At 40.7% G+C, this 17,228-nt stretch overlaps 1 protein-coding gene across 1 annotated transcript; it reads left to right on the top strand.

Annotated features, from left to right (window-relative positions):
• The first annotated feature begins 423 nt into the window (after positions 1 to 423).
• Positions 424 to 15,261, top strand: wdr75 (WD repeat domain 75). Its single transcript, XM_044014809.1, has 21 exons — positions 424 to 528; positions 1,384 to 1,513; positions 2,272 to 2,337; positions 2,675 to 2,774; positions 3,185 to 3,309; positions 4,056 to 4,126; positions 4,271 to 4,387; positions 4,515 to 4,603; positions 4,686 to 4,844; positions 5,013 to 5,072; positions 5,629 to 5,744; positions 5,964 to 6,139; positions 6,283 to 6,440; positions 7,072 to 7,252; positions 9,934 to 10,028; positions 10,141 to 10,236; positions 11,365 to 11,534; positions 11,992 to 12,051; positions 12,526 to 12,669; positions 12,820 to 12,911; positions 14,464 to 15,261. Exons 1-21 carry the CDS (start codon positions 443 to 445, stop codon positions 14,696 to 14,698), a joined length of 2,526 nt encoding a protein of 841 aa, XP_043870744.1. The 5' UTR covers positions 424 to 442; the 3' UTR covers positions 14,699 to 15,261.
• The last annotated feature ends 1,967 nt before the right edge of the window (positions 15,262 to 17,228 follow it).

The following is a 17,228-nucleotide window of genomic DNA, read 5'->3' as shown; positions in this document are numbered from 1 at the left end:
AACGGAACTTAATGTCCTGTCCAGTTTATTGTCGTTTTGTGTGGTTTTATTGTCCAAAAAAAGAAACAACAAAAGCACAAAATAAGATAAGATATTCCTTTATTTATTCCATGTGGGGAAATTTGCAACTATTTTTCTCATCATCACAATTTTATGTCACTGCAAATGGAACAAATCAGATTTTTTTTTCACATCAACAACTGTTCTAAGTAACTGCCTTTCAATTACATGTCATACAAAGAGAGAGAACACGAAATGGGGACAAAAATGGGATTATCCACCAATAGTCCTCCGATGTTTGACGAACAGCTTCATCTGGTGGAGAAATGTGGCAACAACAGAGAAGAGCCTGAGCGCACTGCGCCTCCAGTCCAGCAGGGAGCAGTACATCTCCGACCCTCCGTCTGTGATGTCGGAGTTGAAAGGTGACTTCAGTGAAAACATGGTTGAACACGCAGGAATCCGCGTGGTTCACCGTGGTGGCAGTAAACTAAACTTTAGAGAGCCGGTCATAAGCAACGACTCCAGGTGAGTTTGTGTTTACAAACCGCTAATATTCAGGATTTGGTGGAAGACATTTCCGCGGCCTTTGGAGGTTTATTATGAGCTAAGGATGGGAGTGTTAGCTGTTAGCATTAGCAACACAAGGCTGTTGCCCTGGTCACTCAGACTGTTTATCAGTCTTATTTAAAGTGCCTTAAAGAGATATTTGAATAAAAGTATCTTACAAGAAATGAGTGGCAGAAATTGAAGTCACTTTTTATATAATATCACGTTAGTAGATGTCTTAAATTATATGACGTTTACTGTACTTCAGTATCAAAAATATTTATATAAAATATACTTGAGTTTTAGAAGTAAAAGTAATGATTGAGCCATGTTAGCTCAGTGGTAAGGCTCTGCTAGTCCTTGAGTAAGACACTTAACCCCATGTGAAGCATGGGAATGGGTATGTAAGATGTGTGAATGACAACGCAGAGCAGTTCATCAAGACTAGACAAGCTCTATATAAATACAGACCATTACCTACTACATTCTTCTGATTTTATTTGGTAGTAATGAGTAACTTGTGCATCGCACTTATGAGTAGCACTTTATAGTTTGGCACATTTGAAACACTTACTTACTTCAAGCTCTTGTTTGTACCCAAATGTTGAAATGCACTTATTGTAAGTCGCTTTGGATAAAAGCATCTGCTAAATGACAAGTAACGCAAAGTAACAAAGATAGAGGACGTGTAGTGGAGTAAAAGTCAAAGTTGCTAGAACAATATTAATAATAAATACTATTCAGTTTGTTTTACCTTTTTATCAGCAGCATCATTTACTTTGGCTACCATAAGAAACACATGTGTAAGTGTAAATGTGTTTGACGTCATGGCAGATTCCTCCTGTGCGCCTCGGGAGAATGTGTGAAAGTGTTCAGCACCTCCACAGAAGAGTGTCTCCATGACCTGCGTGGACACACCGACCTGGTGACAGGGTTACTGCTCAAACCCACCAACCACCTGCAGGTACGTGCTACTTACACTTGTCTTTTGCTGAAGTTTACCAGTTAGTGTTTACAAATATTATTGTCTACTCACAATTATCTTTTATATCGAAGGATCAGTGTGGTCTCTTAAATCTTATTTTGTCAGTGTACGTGAAATGGACAGCAAGCTCGCCATTGTACTGCTCTGTTCATTTTGTCCCACTGATTTCCTGATGATGATAGCGGACCAAATAAACTGACCTTCTTTGTAAATAACTTCATTTATATAGAACTTTTCATTGAAGGCAGTGCAACTCAAAGTGCTTCACAGCATAAAAATATTATCAAATAAAGCAACCCACTGTCCCCCATCCACCCAACAACTGTTTAAGCTGACAAATGGCTGGTACTATGTAAAAAATAAATGAATGAATGAGGTAAGGATGTTAACAAAAGGTAGAATAGGTAGAATAAAATAATTTGTGTCTGACCATAAAATCAAATAAAAGAGTACAAATAAGTCATAAATCTCAGGTAAAAGCTAGGCTAAAGTGGTGGGTCTTAAATGTGTTTTTAAAAATATGTACATTATGTGCTGCACTCAGGTCTTCAGGGAGGCTTATGTGTAATTTTAAAGATGTGTTACATTCCTGTTAATGTACTCATTTGGCCTTTTGCTCCTGGAAATTTTGCCTAATTTTCAAAGGCCTCAAACTTCTGATGTTTTGGGAAGCTCTGTTCTGCAGCACCCATTCCTCCCATTCCAGACTGATATTATGTGATTTTGTTGTGTTGCAGCTCTACTCCTGCTCAACAGATGGCACTGTCAGACTCTGGGACTTCACGGATGGTATCCTTATTAAGGTACAGCGCTTTACTGCTTGGTAGAAACATGGCTTTTCATTGTTAGTAACTCAGCAGTGAAGAAGTGGGATTCCTATGGTCATGAAAAACCTGCCACGTGCCAATCTGATTCACATACAGTATAACAAGGGATCACAACCATACATTGCATTAGGTATTTTCCCCCTTGTAGACATACATTTTTATTACTGTTTAATACAGACACTCTAGAGAAAACGTTATAAATATTCACACAAAGTCACTAAAAATTTGTTGATAACTCAAGGAATTGTGTTACAAATAAGTATGACCCCCCTGCTGCTGTGTCTGTGACATGTTTATACATGATTTCTTCCAGACTTATGTCATTGGATGCCCCATTTACTCCATCTATGCATCTGCTCACCATGAAGGAATCATCTTTATTGTGACACCCCCACTTGGTGACAAAAGATCTGGTGGGTGAAGTCGTATAATTGATTGAGTCTGTGATATAAGTTGTCTTAACAGCCTTCAGAGACCTTATGAGCTTTGACGGGGAAAATGAAGGGGACAAGACCATTTTAATTTTGATGACATTTGTTTCTATAAGGTTTCACACCACTGCTTATAAAAGCCCACGATTGAGATGAAAAGCAGTGTTTATGCATTTATTTAGTTAAATGATAGAAAGTCTTGTTTATTGGGGTCAGTTCAGGGTGTAATGTAATGTTTTTGACCTCTACCTGTAGGGGGCAGCAGATCCAAATACAAATCTCTCATTATGGCTTCAGCATGTGCTTAGGAGAAACTGGGTTGTAGGTCACTGGGTAAGACTGTGTAACTGACACATTTGTGTGTGTGTGTGTGTGTGTGTGTGTGCACACAGAGTTGTTCCAGCTGGTTGCTCTACATCTGCCGCAGAGTGGAGAACAGCTGGTAGAGGCCGGAGAGCTGTCTGCTGTGCTCAGTGATGTCAGCGCCAACCCAGCAACCATTGCCTTTGGCAGAGGGGTATGAACCAACACACCATGTTGGACTGTTACACTACCAAAGCTGAAATTGATCCCCTGCATAGTTTGGTGAAGGTATCAAACAGGGCTGTGTTATGGCAAGAATTTGGTGATATGCATCATATGACTAAATGGATTTATTTTAAGAAAAAACTTTGATACAGCAATGTTGTATTCATCAACAATACAGTTTCCTTTTCTAGTAAGAGGAGTGGACGGGGGAGGTCAAATATCCAAATGCCTGCTGATTAACTTGTGGTCAGAGGATTCAATTAAACACAAAACCATTGTCAAGAATATTTCCAGATAGATGCAGTTTTTCAAAGACCTGATGCAGCATAATGCCATGAATTATCGTGATATTTTAGTGAATTCGCTGTTTTGTTACACCCCTAGTATCAGCGAGACAATGGTCTGAACGTGTTTGGACTCTATCAGCTTTCCCTCTGCTATGTTAAATTAAAACTACACCATAGCTAATATACCATGAATATGGTCCTGAATGTACCAGCAAAATATGTTAGTAGAATAAATTTAATTAACTATATAGTTTCACATAGAATGGCACACAGAGAGTGAGAGTCTTAAAAGATCCAGAATACACATTTTCAGATGCTTTCTGTTGGCAAGACACTCACAGTTGTTGGAGGTAACTGTGAGTGTAGTGCCATTTGCTTGATAAATAATGGGAGAACTTCAATTTGAGTTAGTCACTGACCTCAAACACAAATGTTCTCATCCTCACAGGGGCAGTTTATTGCTTCAGCTAAAGGTTTGCAGCTGGAGGTCTACTTCTTCAAGAAGCAGAAGCCATACAGGTGAGCCCCAGAGCATTAGTGACCAAGCATTAGAAGTGGAAAATGCATAAGATGCTCAGTATACGTTCTTCTTTTTCACACCAAAACTATGTGGAAAAAAGTCATGAGAATGTTCACTAATGCCGTCCTTGTGTGGTTTGCTAGGTTTCCCCTCAAAGAAGACAACAAGAAGGGAGGAAAGAACACATTCACGTGTCTTGCCTGCCACCCAAAAGATGACTGCATCGCCACCGGGCATGAAGATGGCAAGATTCGCTTGTGGTGAGTGTGGGAAGAGCACGACCTTGACATGTGTACACTCGCAGCCATGTGTTGATGATTTTGCACAGTATTTTGGGCTAAATATCTGCAGTCTTTGTTATTCTGACGACACTGTTTATCTTTTCAGGAGAAACATCAACCAGAAGAAGGAGTACACATACTCCACTCTGCACTGGCACCACAATGCTGTCAGCTCACTGTGCTTCACTCCAGAGGGTAGTCCCACTTTGTTCCTCTGTTCTTTTTCATTACTGAAAAAGCCTAGACCTGTGTTTTACTGTTGTTCTGTTTTATCAAGGCACTAACTTGCTGAGCGGCGGTGTGGAGTCAGTGCTCGTCCAGTGGCGATACACCCAAGAGAACGAGAAGGACTTCCTGCCCCGTCTGGGAGCTGCCATCACACACATTACTGTCTCACCTGATGGAGCTCTGTTCTGTACCTCACACAGTGACAACAGTAAGGCCCATCATCCTGTAATATGCTCTTTGACGACACACAGTACAAATTAGGCCTTTACCACATATACATTTTGGGTATTTGAAGCCTTTGTGAGAAAGGGTGGAGGCAAAAATAGAAGATTTCATTATTAACAAAATGCTCACTCCTGTGTTTTCCTTGTTGCAGAGATCACCATCATCCAGAGTTGTGTTAAAGTATCGTCCATCATTCAGGGCCTGGTCAAAGGTGAGGCAAATCTTGATTATAATAGAAGATACTTTCAATTTATCAATATTTTCAGCTCAACCAATAAACCCAAGTATGAGCAAATAATTAAGAGTGGAAAAATACAAAAATCACAAATGACATCAGACAGATTAAGGAACTCAAACAATCCAGCGGCGGTGGATTTTCAGTCCTGTTTACCCAGCTACGGAAGGATCACCATCAAAAAGCCGGACTCCAGCTTTCTTTTTTCAGAGATAATTGTAATCTTTGGTCGTGGTTTGTCTGGACGTGCAGAGGATTTCAACAAAAATGTGTTTCAGGAACGAATGACAGCCCTGAGCTTGAAAGAAAAATCTGTTTATTTAGTTGTTGCATCATTCTGTCACTGAGCAGAGACATGAAATACCAAAAAAGAAAAGGCAGATCAGGTTGTGGATCCTGCCAGATTAATCTGTGTGCATTCAAAGGAAGTCTAATCTACTTTGCATTTAAAGAAAGGCACTTGATCTTCGTCAATTCATGGGTGGATTTTAATAACGATGATAATTACTGATTTGTTTCTGTTCTGGTTCAGGAGAAAGTGTCAAAACAGACTTGATGGTGGACCCACGCAGCAAAGCCATGGTGTTGAACGGAAAGCCAGGCCACCTGCAGTTTTACTCTCTCCACAGAGACAAACTGCTGTACAATGTAAGCACTAATCTGAGATTATCTGAACTGAGATTAAGATAATCACAGGCACCTCGGACCGAGTTGATCATTTTTATAGACTTGATTCTATTACAGCTCCCAATAAATTGTACAAATATGTGTTTGTATTTGTTTCAACAAAAGGCAAATTTGGAACACAGACAAATTCAGACTCTTGTGATCACATTAAATCAACCTGACATCTTGTGTTGTGTGCAGCTGGACATCGTGCAACAGGAGTACATTCATGAGGCCGGCCTGCAGCAGTTTGAGGTGGTCAAAGCGGCCTTCGACACATCTGGAAAGTGGCTAGCAACAGTCGAAGAAAGAAAACAGAAGAGTGCTGAGTTGGAGCTTATTTTGAAACTGTGGGCATTTGATGAGCAAACACAGAGGTACAGACGTCTGAAGTGGACTTGATATTTTAATATACTGATGTTCAGCCCAGTAATAATAATAATAAGTTTTAGTCATAATTTCCTTTTTGTTATTGAACCTGAACCCACCACCTTGAACTCTGCTTCCTGAACCATTACAGTTTTATGCTGAACACAACCATCTCGTCCCCACATGAGGCTCAGATTACAGCCATGTGCTTGTGCCACGTCACTGACAGCCAGACCACCATGCTGGTTTCCACCAGTAAGGATGGGCACTTCAAAGTCTGGCAGGTTGCTGCACCAGCCCACACAGAGGGTAAGAACACAGCCTCTGTTTCTGAAAGTCTGTTCTACCAGAAGGTCAGAGGTCAGCTGTGCCCTTTGATCTTGTTGTCTATCTCTGTTTCTGCATCTCTTATTTATGTTTTTCTTCGAGGAACACAGGAACGTTTACATGAGATTCCATGCATAACAATGAGCGGGTAACATTAAGCAAGAGCATAAATTACGTGATGTCTGGGAAATGCTAATTCCAAGGTCTCTGTCTCACCAAAGAAAATTACAAAGACTGGTTTGTCCAAGATCCCAAGGATCTGCAGAGCACGTTGGACACAAGTTGCCCTCCCATCTTAAGCTGTTTCGGCACATTCAGTCCTTGAATTTTAGGAAATTGGTCCTGGAAAGTCTTTGAATTTGCAATCAACCAAGGTGTGGGAACCATGCATTAACTACTCCATATTAATCACAGCCTGGCATTTGTGTCACATGGTGGAAGTTTAAAGAACAATGAGTTTCCTAATCTTGAAGACATCAGAAAGAATCAAATCACTTTGTCAGTGCCAGGCTCCACCATTTAATTTTTCCAACCCGTCAGTGGATTTTTTTTAGGATTTAGCCAAATTATTTCTCTCTAACCTAACCCCTCCCCCCTTGAACGGGCCCGGCAGATGAAGGTCCTTCCTGGTCGTGTGATTTTGTCGGATCCTATCACGGGCTGGTGCCGGCACGCTGCTGTTTCTCAACCGATGGCTCTTTGCTGGCAGTTAGCTTCAAGGAGGTGGTGACTCTGTGGAGCCCGTCCTCCTGGGAGCTCCTGACTACACTGTCGCAGCCGCCTGGAGCAATCAGGTCAGTGCATGGACACACACACATACATGTAAACATCAACATCACAAGAAGGGTGCCATAACTTTGTTGTAGTCAACATTTTTTAAATATTTTGAGTTCAAAAAACCTCTTTTAGCCCGTTAACAGAAGGGTCACCATGTATAAGCTACACCGGCCTCAGTATATGCTATCTTAAGAGCATGTTTGTCACTTTATTTTGTTGTTAGATAGTCTTTTCCAACTGGTATCTTAAGTTTGTGTCGCTTTGAAAACCGCTCACCCCTCGCACCAAAGCCCATGTTCATGGTAGTGAGGGAAAATCTAATGAATTTCACATTGCGGCTGAACAACAAAAGTATAGGCATGTAGTGAGCATTGTATGCATAATTCACTGTTATTTGGCATGGGAACCTGCCAAATGTTGTTTGTGCCATTTAATTCTCTTTTTTGGGGGAACAATATTTGTGACACAGTTGGAGAACTATGTCTTTGAAATGACTCAGCACAAATGTGTTATTAACAGCTTCATACGTTCATACATGGTCTTAACTCGCTGCATCGGACTAATATTGGTATTGGAAGATATTCAAGTTTGAATTATAATCAAAGAGTGTTGTATTCAAAGCATTTAAAGTTCAGTACTCTCACAGTTGTGATGTAAGTATGGTTTGGTTAGTGATCACTGTCACTTTTTTTTTCTTTTTAAATGACCAGAGGGTAAATAAAGTAACAATGAGAAGTAGTTTGCTCTCATTTCCTACAATCGTTTGTATTTTTAAAGAAATAACAACTCGTTTTGCGCAAACGCATGCAAATAGTAGTGTGAAAGCGCAGAGGGAGAGATTGGGCAATCAGTTGGATGATGTCTTTTTGCTGTCGAGGTTTCTCAGTGGCAGAGGCCTTTGAGCAGTTAAGTAACATAGTCAAATGTTTTTTGAAACCGTATCAACTGTCTTTCTTGTAGACCTGTTGCTACTGATTCACTAACATTTGGGCGTCTGTGACCTTGGTGAATGAGAATCTGTCACACTGGCCGAGGTGTGGGAGAGTGCTGTTTTCCTTTCTCAACAAAAAGGAGATGAAGAAGTGCTGCAGTTTCGCAATGTTGCTCGTGCTCGAGTTTCAAAAATGTTGACCACTGTCCCTCCTGCTGAAGAGGGGGCTGGTCAGGTCAACGAGGACACAAAACTGCTGCAGTTTAGTTTTTATACCACTTCCTTATTAAGTGTGTTGGCAAATAAGGTGATGAGTTGCAGTGTTTGTTAAATGATGAGATTCATGTTAAGATTTTAGAATAAAGATGGAAACTTCTCCTCAAGGTCCCTTTGTTGAAGTCTCCTGGCAATCAGACTTTTATTTGCTTTACCCTCTTGAATAAATGAAACCTTGTAGTAATAATGCGTAAAACCAACCGTCTGCCTTAACCTGGAAACTCAGTCTTAATAAAAAACCTCTTCAAAGGTGGAGCAGACGTTTCCTGTGTAGTTTGGGAGCTGAACATGAACGTTTGAGTGGAGTGTGGGTTGGGGGGGGTGACCTGGAAAATGCCGACAGTCAGCTGTTTTGACAGGTGCCTTGTGTCCATGAATATATACTGTAACTACCACATATGAATGAGTGAAGAGCAGGGTCAAGTGCTTCACCTCCAACCTCACCAACATTCCACTCAAGTTCTGATGAATTGGATGCAGCGGACCTAAAGTCATTAATACATTTTTCACAGGATTGCTTTCAGGGCTGACCAAACCTTTTTCTCTTGGATAAATTTGGGTAACACTTATTACCTTTTTTAGCTTTAATAGTTAAATTACAACTTTAGGTTGTATGTTTCTGTCACAAAACTTTTATTTTTCTAAAGTGCATTCCATTCCATTACAAGTCAAAGTGCAGGTGACTTGGTTTTAACAGTCAGAAGAACTTGAACTACAATTTGAGCTAATTTTCTGCCTTCCGATACACATTCTAGGAGTGTGTCAGTGTGCAGTGCTTCAGCTCACTCACTGACAGATTAAGAAAGTGTATTTAGGGCTGCAACTAACGATTACTAACGAGTACTAGTTCACCAGTGTTTCTCAAACCTGGAAATGACGGATGTTCTCAAATTTCTTGTGTCCCATAAATGAAAATGATTCATTTTTAAAGAAAGAAGTGGCAAAGAAACCACCAAATATTCACTGAGAAATCAGGAAAAATTGTTTAGATTCATTTAAAACACTCAAACCGATTAATCGACTATAAAACTAGTTGACTATTCATTTAGTAAATTGAATAATCGTGTAATTATTTCAGCCCTAAATGTATGAATTCTTAACAAAGATTTTATGGAGCAATTATTTATTTAAAAAAACAGCATAACTAGTAATATTATGACTCAATAACTTTAGCATACATTAATATTTTTTAAATATAGTATTTATTTTTTTTAACATGGGCCCCACTTTGGTCAGTCCTGCATTAAATGATGTGTAAAAGGCAGCAGTTTGAAGTCTCAGTTTTGAAGAGTGGATTACTGCTTCATCTGTCACTGGTTCTTTGTGGAGTTCAGACTGTGCTTACATGTGCCCAACCACAAAAGAAATAAAGAACTGCTAATCCTGTGAAATATGTGTGGTGTGTGTGGAGCTGGGTGAATGAATGTGAAGTACTGGAAGTTTTTTTTGTACAGTCACAGGGAAAATAAAGAGACATTGTTTCTCCCTCAGGGATCTTTGTTTTGGGCGACTAAGCTGTTCCAAGTATCTGCTGGGAACCACTGAAAACCGCCTGCTCTGCTGCTGGAACCTCCTCACCTGCTCCTGTGAGGCCACTTCTACATATTATTACTTATTATTTATTATTTATTCATAATTACAATGATACTTAACTCACTTTGTGTCTGTCTCCTGTCTGTCACCCGTCCTCGCCGTCAGTGGAATGGAGCACTGCCATGGACATCAGCTTGCTGTTGGCTGACCCTCTCTCTGAGAACATGGTTGCCTTCTGCAGTCAGGATGAATGCACAGACTGTAAGTTTCAAACCTGGTGTCCAAATTCTACCTTCTTCCTAGTTGAAATCACATCTTAAACCACATGGAAATCACATATACATCTTTCTCCCAACATCACCTCATTAACACATTTGGACTCGTGGCTCCTGACTTGATAAAGTGTTGTAGGAAAAGATTTAGGGCCTGTACACACAAGAAGTTGTTTAGGAGAATCCGCAAAAGGTTTTGTGTTAGATCGGCATTTTATCCACACAAAACCAGCATTTTAGAAGCCCTAAAGTGATTAAAGTGATTTCTTGGAAAACGTACAGTAAAGTACAGTATGGAACGGTAAAGCCCTGGGTCAGGATTGCGTATCGACTCAGAACAGTACCTTTACTCGGTAGGCAGGGTGTAGGCTGTGCTGGTGTGGAGGACATACTACAGCTCTTTCTTCCTGCAAAGTTTGATTTTGTCTCAACATAACGTCAAGCTTTGTGTGAGAATAGACTGCGGGCGTGACGTTTTTCTGTCGCCCAATCAGCTGACTGTCATGGTTGGAGCCCTGACCACACCGTACCATACCATATGACATCATCATTTTCCCAAAGTTGCGTATTGGAAGTTACATTGAGTGGAACAGTTCGGTTCAGTACAGTAGGTTTTTTTTAAAAAAAAAGGTTTTTATTAGGAATTGTACCAAAATAACCAGCCCCTGTCGTTCCATTGTTAAAGGCCTAGGCCTCGTGTTTATAAATGTGGATGTTTACATGAATAGTACTGCAGTGTAATCTCACGGGGTAATGGCACCATTCTGAGTCATATCCATAGAAAGTGCTTGTTTTTTTCCAGATTGTTATGTTCATGGCAAACAAAAAAGAACCAGATAGTATGTGATGTGTAAGTTCTGTTTCCGTGTGGATGAGGTCTTACATATTTGGGTTACCACAGTCTCAAAGATCAATTCCACAATTTTAACTTATATCTACATAGGTCTTCTTCCACACAGTCAGCCCAGAGCAGACACATCGGTTATTTCTCTTGAGATTCTGTTTTCATGGCTGTCCTCTTTTGTACGCAGGGTGTGTCTTGTGGAATAAATGTTATGTAGAATCCATAAATGTGTTTCCTTTTGCTGATTTCAATTTTTGTCCCCCTCTCTTTCAGTGTTTGTGTTCAAGCCCAATGAGCCTCGGCCACTGTTTTCCCATAAGGCCGTGTGTTCAGGGAGGGTCACTCGAGCCGTCTTTGCCCCGAGAGAGGAGATGCTGGAGGGCTGCGAGGAGAGCAGCCAGTGGCTCAACCGCTCCCAGCTCTACTTCCTCACTCAGTACATGGTAAACACGCGATTTACAGATTTACAGCAGTAAAGGACAGCTCAGAGGTTTTTATGGTGTTGTTGTAAAAACGCTGTTTGTCTTTTACCTTAGATGACATGACATAGACTACACTGCGAGGCTGGTGGCTGTTTTGTTGCAAACTCCACGGCCAAAGTTATAACCTGCTGGTTTTTAATCTTACAACAGGAGCTTTTGTGAGGTCGCATTGATGTTGTGTGGTGTCCAGGTCAAACCAAATGTCCTCAAAAGCACTTTTTGTCCACATAACTTTGGTCTTTTAAGAGATATCAATGTCACACCTCTTTTATCAGTGTTTATGCCTTTTAAATGAACATAAATTTGAGCTAAATCTTTGGCCTTGTTTTGGCTTTAAGTGTCAACCAATCTAAAGTGTTATATAACTATATAACTTTTTTTTTATGTCGTTATTGACGTATGTGGCCTCTCCCTGCAGGACTTATTGACGTTTACCACCAAAGCAGAAGAGGACAGACTGATGGCTTCCAGCAAACAGGTACAGTCACGGCTCGGCATCAGAGAGAGATGCACAAACTCTGGTCTATATTACATTTTACCAGGATGTTTGCAGCAGCTTTCTGAACTCTGATGACTGTACCCAAGTTAATAATAGTGAGCCAGCACTTCCACATGATTACCAAGAGACAAACAGTGAGCTGGACTGAGGCCTGTACCCAGTCGCCTCATGTGTTTCCCCCTGAAAGCACCAAAGAGGGCAAATGACAGTGAACGCCCACCTCATTGTGTTTAGCTAAAGTTACAGACACAAGGTTACGAAAGCTGCAGCAGTAAACCGGGCATCTGTGAATCACTTTTCCAGCCTCTGTCTTTTCTGACTCTCTCCTCTTCATCAGATGAAAACGTCACTGCAAATGATTAACTTCTGCCTGTTTCCATTTTTTTTTATTAACGTGGCACATTTCCTGTTGTCCTTGGTGTTAATTTTTTTTTTAATCCCCCCCCCTTCAAGCTTCTGATCAATGACAGTGTCGCCATGACGCCGTTCCGCCTGTTGCTGGGGAAACGGCAGCAGCAGCAGGAAAATCAAGACACACTGAGCGGCCTGTCTGCAGAGAGGACACCTCTGCCACAGGCCTCTGCTGCTGTTAGAGAGGTCAGTATTTACCACTCGCTAACACCTGGCGTCCATTTTGCTTGTTGAAGAAGTTACGTATGAAGATTTTCAGACCTTTGTGACTGAAGATTATTATTTGTCCGTTTTTTACCTCCGTGTTTGACACTTTTCTTTCTTTCTTCCTCACAGCTTCTGCAGACTCCAGCCCACGTGCTGCCCTCCACCTCTTTGCTCTGCTCCATGTTTATAAATTCTCTGCTCATCTCCAACTCAGAGCCCAGGTCAGTCAAAAAAATGTGGTTAGTTATAATGTATAGCCACAGTGGTTAGTTATAGCTTCTTTAATGTTGTTTGGTAATGTGAAGAGTTGAATGTGGGGGGGTCTCTGCCTGTGTTCAAATGTGAAAACAAAGCCGCGTCCCCTCATTTAAAACTCAATATTGACTACATAATATCATTAGAAAAGGCAAGTTATGGTTTTAAAGAGGACATCATTTGCCTATAATTCGGTCACTATTTGAAAAGGTTGACATTCAGTGTTCAAAGAAAGTTTTAGATTATATATAACTCCAGCATGAGTTTGTCACGATCGTCTCGGAGAAACACACGAGTAGAGCTCTCTTGCACGGCTACTTTACTCTGATTGGCCAGCTGGAAATTCTGACTGTGGTCGGTCAACCACTTCCAGCACGTGTTGGAAGTTTCACGCCCCACTACTCGTATATGGATACCAGATAGTCCAGGGGCGATGTTTTGCCGGTGTGATGTCACAAAGTTACGGATGTTATCGGCCTGAAAGCTGACCGGCCGTTTTCTGGGACAATTATTCTGATTATCTGTGCCACGCACTTTATTTACATATACTAAATTACTTATATAACACACTCGGTGAGTAGAAACGTCTAAAAAAACAACAACACAAAATGTGTTCTTTAAAGCAGGTTAGCACCACTACTATAAAACAAATAAGACAGAAGTGTATTTAACAGGCCAAGTAGCAGAGTTTTTATTATAAAATTCCCCGACTTCTGACCTCAACTTGAACGCACCATTTCTATCGGCCACATTAACTGCACTGTCGCCACAACTTTTAAACTTAACTTTCACCTGTGTTCAGAGCCAGACACAGTACTATACAGGAAAAGGGGCAATTTGAAATGAAGCCGCATGTAGAAAAATAACAATGGCTTCACATCAGCCATCCACTGCACACAACAGTAGATAAAAAAAGAAAAGAACATAACATAACACAAAAAAACAGCACAGCAGAAACATGCCCGATCAGGTTGCTTCCTGCTTTTGACAAGGACTATTGTTTGACTGGAGAGATGAAGTGATTATCTTTTTAATCAGAAGGAAAAAGGAAATGTCTCATGAACAGGTTGATATAGGTTTGTTATCCAGCCAAAAAAATGATTTCCCTTCTCTGCAGTGTAGTATTTCCAGTACACATAATGTGTAAATTAAATACTAAATACATGAAAGGTAATCAAAAAACAACAAATAATTACTTTTCAATGGAAAAAGTACATTTTAGGTGACATTTAATCAGTCAAGTTCGTTCTATCGCTACTTGTCATGAAGTAGCAGAGTAAAGGAAGGAAAATAAAAAGATTGAATGTCATCGTGACCTTGTTATTTTGTCTCATCACTGTTGACTCGACAAAAAAACACTGCTACACTTCTTGTCTGTCATGGCTCCTAAGATCCCAGTCGAAAGTGCTCATGGGAAACTTGAACTCGTTCTGCTCTTGTTTATCTCTGAAAAAATGTGCCGAGTCATGTTAACGTTTTTTGTTTTTCTCTCTCCCATGTTTGTTCTCATGGCTGCAGGGAGGAAAACAAAGATGTAGAGGAAATGGAGAGCGAGAAAGAGGAAGACGAAGACGATTCAGAGGGGGAAATGGAATCCAGCACCTCGAGACCCAAGACGGCATCACTTCCACAGGGAGCCGGGTCAGCCGAGACCACAGCTCCGTCTCTGACCAAAGCCCAGGTTAGGGAACTGAGGAGAGTGAAGAAACTCGACTACAGCTGGCTCTCGGACGTCCTGGACACGTCAACGTGACCATGAGCTAAAAAAACCAAAAACAAACCCAGACTGACACGGTGTTACAATGTTTCCACCACATTCATACCCATATTCTTTTTACCATTGAGTGATTTTCCAAACAAAGAAACACAAGTGTAAACAAATCTCTGCGAGGATAAAACAGAAAGTCTTTAAACATTTGGAAGCAATTAGTACAAATCAGTTTTTTACAGATTTAAACAATAAACTCAGATTTCTCTGTAGAACTGCTGAGGTTCATGTGCGAGCAGCAGTTTTTCTTCTCGACTGTAGACTGAAGACTTGGACTCGTGCGCTCTCTGACCATTAACCCTACTGTTTTCAAACCATTTCTGTGTGGTCCTGCTTTTATGTTTGGTGTCCTGTTAGGATAAAAATAGACCTAAAATGGACCTTTTCTAGCTGACTGCAGCAGAGCTTGCTGTGGGATTTGTCTCTTACTAACACACAGACTGATGAAATGCATTATATTAATTGGCCAATGATTACAAATTCTAAATTTTTGTCCTCAAATTTGATAAATGTTGCCGAGTCATTAAAAGGATATTTTTTCATCTAAAGGTTTTCTTCTTGTTGACCTGCTTCATATATTTAATATTTAGTTTATACATTATTTTCTATTGAACATACAATAACATACGATACAGTAAAATGTAGATTTAAGAGAGATTAGTGTTGTTTGTTGACTGGATTTTAAACATTTTGAGTACTATTTGCTCAGGTGTGTTTATATAGTTGCTTAAAATGGGGGGGAAGTATTTTTGAGATTGCCTGTGTTGTGCTGAAAAAAAGTATACAAGAGACACTATCGCACGTTCTTATAGCCTCTGTATTTACTGTACGTTTAAACGTAATAATGGAAAAAAGCAGCCTAAATGCTCTGTGTTCTAAGGGTTAATCGATTACTTATTTCGTCCATAACATATCAGAGATTATTTTAAACGTTTGACGACAGAAAAGAAAACGTGTGCTTCCATGTCAAAGGAGCTGCAGGGTAGGATTTTACTCTTTCTCCATTTCTCTTCCCCCGGAATAGGTGGGCCGTGGTTGTCAAGAGAAAGGTTAGTTAAGGGAGAAAGGTTCTCCATTTGTCACAATCTCACTAATTCTTACACACTAAACCCTTAACTGGGACTTCAAAAAAAAAACCCTGAACAAGATGCAACCCTTTAATTTTTAAGTTAAAATTTTATTGGTTTTAATTGTTTATCAAAGCTAAATGAATATACATGAAATGAAGTCACTGAGCTTAACTTTTGTTCAGTCAGACAGAAAAATAAGTTTTTTGTTTTTTTTTTAAGGTCTGCTCTATTTGTCACTGAGCACCATGGTTCTCAAACTGTGGCACGTGTACCACCAGTGGTACGCGAGCTTCCTCTGGTTGGTACTTGCTGAGGAGTGCGTAGAACATGAAACGAATAACAGAATTATAAAAGGTTTAAAGAAGCGCTGGTGTCGCTGACACGAGGCTGAGTTCGTTTGAGCCGCGTTTCAAAGACGTTCACCCACAGATCCCACTTTCATTTACTCATCCGTCACTATCACACACCTCTTTGTCTTCCAGAGTCCACACTGTGGCTTTTTTTCCACCGTAGATGCTGTGTGATCTCTCACACACTGTATGTGGGTGATGGTTGTATAAGCGGCTGGTGAACTCTGACACACATGTAACCGGTTTTCACACAGGATCAGGATTTTAATGTAAAAAAAAAAAAAAATGTGAATGTGCCATCGTTAGCGGTTACCGTGGCTGCGTTTTTTTGATGATGTGACCGGTGAACTGTCGCCTGTGTCACGAGGACTTTGAAATGAAAGCCTGACTTGTGAAGTCCTGAGTCAGCTGCGAGGGAACCGAAAAGCTCTCATTGTCCCCGTGTTTTGGACGAGATGGAACCATTTCTTCTCAAGTGTTTTTTTCACTTCCTTTCTTCCATCAGCAGGACAAGATTACTGCTGATTTTTTTTTTTTTCTTCTCAATAATCTCAGCCTCGTGGGAGCTTTGGTGTCCTAACTGGGTCAACCTATACTCTATGTGTCCTTATCACCTCAGCTCTTTATCTGTCTCCACTTTTATGGAGCTCCAGCTCGTATCACGTCCAGCTCGTGTGGGAATCTTCTCATTTACTTCTCAGAAAGAACCAACAAATCAGTTTGTTGTCACTAAAACTCAGCTACTGTTAAGTGTTTTTTTTTTTGTTCATGAAGCAAAGACAGAAACCCTGGACACTTGGAAGTGAGCAACGACGAAGCCCCTCACAGCCGTCACCGCGAGGTTTGCCGCTCAAACCAAACACGTGAACACACGCAAACGTGCACATTCACTGTTGGACTTCATGCTCCCTCTGTGTCTCTTACATGCAGCAGAAGTGATATCTCAACTGTAAGCACTTATCTTTAGTCCCAGTTCCTGTCTGTGGACATTGGACTTTCAATAAGGTCGCTGACATTGTCCTTCTGCAAGTAAGCAGTGTGTGTGTGTGTGTGACCAGTAGTCCTCATGGAGACTGAAACCTGGTCCAAATGGGG

The sequence above is a fragment of the Solea senegalensis genome, linkage group LG2 (assembly GCF_019176455.1).
Source record: "Solea senegalensis isolate Sse05_10M linkage group LG2, IFAPA_SoseM_1, whole genome shotgun sequence".
NCBI lineage: Eukaryota > Metazoa > Chordata > Actinopteri > Pleuronectiformes > Soleidae > Solea > Solea senegalensis.
Note: the sequence above shows the minus strand (reverse complement) of the source record. Positions and strands in the feature narration are given on the sequence as shown.

What these genes read in the sequence shown, in the direction of transcription:
- wdr75 (XM_044014809.1), top strand. Translation starts at nt 443, where the DNA reads ATGGTTGAACACGCAGGAATCCGCGTGGTTCACCGTGGTGGCAGTAAA. An exon ending in GATGGCAAGATTCGCTTGTG is followed by an intron (nt 4,388 to 4,514) that starts GTGAGTGTGGGA and finishes TTATCTTTTCAG; the next exon opens with GAGAAACATCAACCAGAAGA. An exon ending in TGCACCAGCCCACACAGAGG is followed by an intron (nt 6,441 to 7,071) that starts GTAAGAACACAG and finishes CGGGCCCGGCAG; the next exon opens with ATGAAGGTCCTTCCTGGTCG.